The sequence below is a fragment of the Antedon bifida genome, chromosome 9 (assembly GCF_963402885.1).
Source record: "Antedon bifida chromosome 9, ecAntBifi1.1, whole genome shotgun sequence".
NCBI lineage: Eukaryota > Metazoa > Echinodermata > Crinoidea > Comatulida > Antedonidae > Antedon > Antedon bifida.
In genome coordinates, this window is record NC_136234.1 from 7,767,100 (window position 1) to 7,771,775 (window position 4,676).

At 32.3% G+C, this 4,676-nt stretch overlaps 1 protein-coding gene across 3 annotated transcripts; it reads right to left on the reverse strand.

Annotated features, from left to right (window-relative positions):
• Window positions 1-1,323: 1,323 nt before the first annotated feature.
• On the reverse strand, window positions 1,324-4,262 carry LOC144852409 (uncharacterized). Of its 3 annotated transcripts, none has more exons than XM_078710195.1 (7): window positions 4,166-4,262; window positions 3,708-4,034; window positions 2,880-2,923; window positions 2,603-2,638; window positions 2,293-2,337; window positions 2,145-2,177; window positions 1,324-1,567 (listed from the first exon to the last, which is right to left on the reverse strand). In XM_078710195.1, the coding sequence occupies exons 3-7, from the start codon at window positions 2,893-2,895 to the stop codon at window positions 1,455-1,457; spliced, it is 243 nt and encodes an 80-aa protein (XP_078566321.1). In that variant the 5' UTR covers window positions 2,896-2,923; window positions 3,708-4,034; window positions 4,166-4,262; the 3' UTR covers window positions 1,324-1,454. The 3 variants fall into 3 exon arrangements, with proteins under 3 accessions (XP_078566321.1, XP_078566320.1, XP_078566319.1); XM_078710194.1 differs by having other exon boundaries at window positions 2,293-2,340; XM_078710193.1 differs by lacking the exons at window positions 1,324-1,567; window positions 2,145-2,177; window positions 2,293-2,337; window positions 2,603-2,638; window positions 2,880-2,923 and having other exon boundaries at window positions 3,714-4,034; window positions 4,166-4,256.
• Window positions 4,263-4,676: the final 414 nt, after the last annotated feature.

Consider the following 4,676-nt stretch of genomic DNA (forward strand, 5'->3'; position numbering starts at 1 on the left):
GATTTTATTGATGATTTGTTCTACTGTACAATCATGTAAGAATTAGAAATCTGGCTACTCGCTCAAAGCTGCTACAGTAATGTACTGTGTTAGGAATACTATTAATTGAATCTAACATACACTGGATAGTTCCTAATTTCAGTCTGTTACAGTATTAAATTTAAGAATTTTATTAGGGAACATACTACACTAATTGTGCTTCATATTTTCATATTCATACCGGTAATTTTTTTTAAAACATTTGACGTTTTTAACATGTATGAAATCTATCTCCAGCAGGATCAATTACAGGACAATTGTTCTTGTCTTATATGTGATGATTTTTATGTATAAATAAATGATCATAATGTAAAGAAAAATAAATTAGAAACATTGACATTCTAGCTGAAATACTTTGAAATATTTAATCACTGAATAACTTAATAAATTACACTTTAATATTGTAAACATTTCCAAATTGATCAGCTTGTATTATACCATGTACCGTCAATTCTAATAGTAACCCACACTCTAATAGTAACCCCCCTTCTAGTAGTAACCCAACTTATAAGTCAATCTATAGTAATAACCCACTACTACTACTAGTAACCCATGGGGGAGGTTATTATTAGAGTCACAAAAACTATTGAAAAAATGACATTAAGACTGGTCGTTTATTATGCAGCAATATTTTGAAAATAAGGAGATAATGCATGTTGATCTCGGGAGGACTGAGTGTTTTTGAGTTTATAAAATAAAGTTCAAACAAATTTATTTATTCGTACTGTTTTATTATTTTTCTATGATTTGCTGACCGGAAAAGTTGGGGTGGGTTACTATTTTCAGGTGCCTTACTATTTACAGGTGCCTAATTTAAGATTAGTAATAATAACCCACTACTCCAATAGTAATCCCCCTTCCCCCCCCCCCCCCCACTTCTAATAGTAACCCACCCTAAAAAACAATCAAAAAATAATAACCCAGGGTTACAATTAGAAGATTTACGGAATCAATTAGTTTAAACTAATTAATACATGCTATAGACTATTGTAGCCCAAATATCAAATTACACTTTTAATATTGCAAACATTTCCAAATTTATCAACTTGTAGTATATAACCATGTATCAATTAGTTTAAACTAATTAATCCATGCTATAATCTATAGACTATTGTAGCCCAAATATCGAATTACACTATTATTTATAATAATAACAGCAACCGGGAATCCACAAAATGTTAGGATTCAGCCAAGTAGCCTTTTTTGCAATTAAAATCTCATTACACGGAATCTCTTCGATGTTATAGAACACACTTCTCGTAGGCGTGTTGAATATGCGTGTAATAGCGTGTTGTATAAACGCGCCCTTAGGTGCAACAGCCTGACAAATTGATATGGTAACACTATTAAAAACAAGTATATCAATCAGAACGTTAACATACGTTATGTTATATCTATTTTCAAACCTTTTAAAATCAAAAACTCATCAGCATCATTTTTTCATTCTTAACTTTCATCCTTATAATTATCCAATTTTGAATTGAGAATCCAGGATTTGATGTCAACAATTTCGCTACCTCTTTCTTGCCTGCAAAATGAGAAAAACAAAAATGCAATTATTCTATCATCTCTTACAGATGTATTTGTCCTAAATTTGTCCTATTTTGATGTCACATAACAGCTATCCACTTGGAATCGAGAAATTGAATATTTGCGACCAACAACCGGCCCATATTTTATAACTACTGTAGTACTGTACTTGTTCAAAAATAACACTATATTGATCTCTTTCCCTTTAATGTTCAACAATATTCCAATTAAAATGCTTAAATACAGAAGTATAGGCCTACAGGTACATATGACAACCTCAGACATCCATCCTATATTAGACTGTGTTCCAGCCCGTAAATTTTGGCACATATGGCGTTTTATACGTATAATATAATACTCAGATTTACGCACTGGGGAAATATGTGAAGAAATCGATTTGCATGCCCGCAAATATCCGATAAGAATGACGTAGGTTATCATACCATATGTGCCAAATTATTTATCTTTACTATTTACGGGCTGGAACCCAGTCTAATCATATATATGCACTGCTCTTTAACCAATTGAATGCTCTTTGGCATGTGAATAACGAACCTTTTTAAATATAAACTTACCTGTGAGATCGTCATGGTTGTATAGGTCATCTCCTATAGTAGTAAACAAAAACAATTTATAACATTAATATTTTATACATTTTCGTTCTTGATACATTGTACATTTGTGTTTTCAAATGTTTTGCTGCTAATATTGTAGTAGACTTACCTGATGTTGTGGCAATTTCTAGTTGTCCATAACTATCAGCATCATCTGCTGATAAACAACAATAAAATGTTAAGAATGTAATGTTTACGAAAATCTAATTTGTGTCTGATAAGTGCCATTTCCGGCATCTACAGTTGCACAACTCTTAAACATTTCTTATGACACAGGGACAGATTGGAATGGAAAATGGGACATGGATTAATTAATTTTAACACTAAAAAAGAACTTCATAGAAAGAGTCAATCTTAATTTCACCTCACCTCAGCACCAGCTGGTATAGATTTTTATTAGTAATGTTTTATAAGCTTACCTGTGATGTTTTCTTCTTCTTTAAAAGTTTCATCTGCTGATCAATAATAAAAGAAAAGTTAACAATTTAATATATTCCTAATATCTATCTGTACATTAAGTACTTTGATTGCACTGATTGCATTGAAGAACTTAAGATCTACCATAAAATTTTTTTCCATGTTTAAAACAACAAATATATGGTCTTGATTTTATGGCACTCTGGAATTGTCTCTTCTATTAGCAAAAGAAGTATTCTCATTTTACATACTTTGTTTATAAACTATATTAAAGCTTACCTGTAAAAGTATTCATTTCTACTTCTAGGCTTCTGGGTTATCTCCTATAGAAAAACACAATAAAATAAGTTTTTCTTATTCTTCTTACCTGTACAAGTGTTGCCACTTGTTAATTTGACAAAATTTGCTGATTTTTCAATTACCTACTGGCAGAACAGGTAAGTAAAAGATATGTACTGTGTGGGTAATAAGCTGTACGGACTATATAAAGGGCAGGAAATATTTTGAGATAATCTAGGTTTTGGCGAGATTCTGGTTTTTAAGGTGTTTATGCTTTGTGAGAGTGAAGTTTGCATTGTACCAGCAACAATGCCTATTTTTTTAAAAAAAAGATGTGCCGTGTTTAAATCGTTTTCACCCGCAACTACAGCAATTGCATTATAATTCTTCAAGGTTGATATGTCCTTGGCTATTGGCTTGTCTTTAATTTGAGGCGATTTATACAGCCGATGAAATCAAATTTGAAAGTAGTCTGTAATTGGATTTTTATGGGAGTGTCGACTTGTAGGTACTTTTGGCTAGTCTTCAACATAAGTTGCTCTTAGAGTGGATACAATAGTCTACAATTGAAGATGCTTTTAAAATTGGGGTAGGGGAAGTATTAATAGAAGGTAGTGGGTTAAATAGAGGGAGACCTGCATTGAATATTTGAAATGGACTGTAGTCTTCAAAAAGAAGTTGCTCTTAGATTGGATACATCACTAGTCTACAATTGATGGTGATTTTTGAATTATAATGCAGTATTAAATAGAAGATGGATGGTTAATTAGAGAGAGAACTGCATTGACAATTTGAAAATGACTTATAATTAATTAAAAAATCACCAACCTTGGAATCCAGATGTTCTGCAATATCCGTTGTAAAATCTTCAATTAGATTAAACTGAACATTAAATTTCTCCAAAACTTTTACTGTTGATCTGCGATTGATATGTGGAAAACACCCTCAATGACAGAAAACTCTGTTGAGTTGATACCTTCTAGCGTGGATGAGTTGGAATAAACAATGCTGAATTCAAAGAAGTAACCACTTCCCGACAGATTGGCCCAGCCATGGATTATATCTACAGTGTTGTTGTTGACGAGCTCTGCATCAGATACTCCTGGGCATTTTCCATGGATGTGAAGAATGTCCCAGATTTTGCACAATTTCAGCCTGAAAAAATCAAAAAATCATTGAATAATTCCTTTTTTTCGTAGAATATTTGTATCAAACCTATGGTGTATTACCAAAGCTTGATAGCCTACAGTATATTGGAGTTTAGAAAGAATTGTGTTAAAACCTACACTGGTATCCAATATAGAGATGCAAGGCTGAACCTCAAATGGATGGTTCTCCATAGCATCAGCCTTAAACGTATACTCATTGTGCTTTGGAATTGATAGATGATTTCTACTCCTTGGTCACTAGATGCCTCTTCTTCAGCTTGCTTCTCAGAATACCTGTGAACCAATTAGTTATGTTGGTTTGTAATGATATAGGAATTATAAAATATTGCTTATTGAATCGATCAAAAGATGTGTACGGCGTAACAGTTAGCGTTATTTAAATATTCCTTGTTTTTAACTATATAAATATTGACTTTTTGGAACTGAAGTTGATTTATAAAAAGCATATAGGCCTATTTACATCGTATTTGTTACATATAACCCTGAATAGTCTTTGGTTTGGTGTTTAATATAGGACATGCGAATAGATTGTACTGTATTTATTAGGTATTGGTATAAAATAGGCTAGGCCAATACTAGGATGATAGGTCCCAGCATGTAGGCTAGCCTGCTGGGCCTAAAAAAAATA

Bases quoted from the DNA above. Each gene is read 5' to 3' on its own strand.
- LOC144852409 (XM_078710193.1), bottom strand. From the start codon at position 4,245: ATGAGTATACGTTTAAGGCTGATGCTATGGAGAACCATCCATTTGAGG. The intron at 4,035-4,165 runs GTAGGTTTTAAC...TGATTTTTTCAG, and splicing joins TCTCTATATTGGATACCAGT to GCTGAAATTGTGCAAAATCT.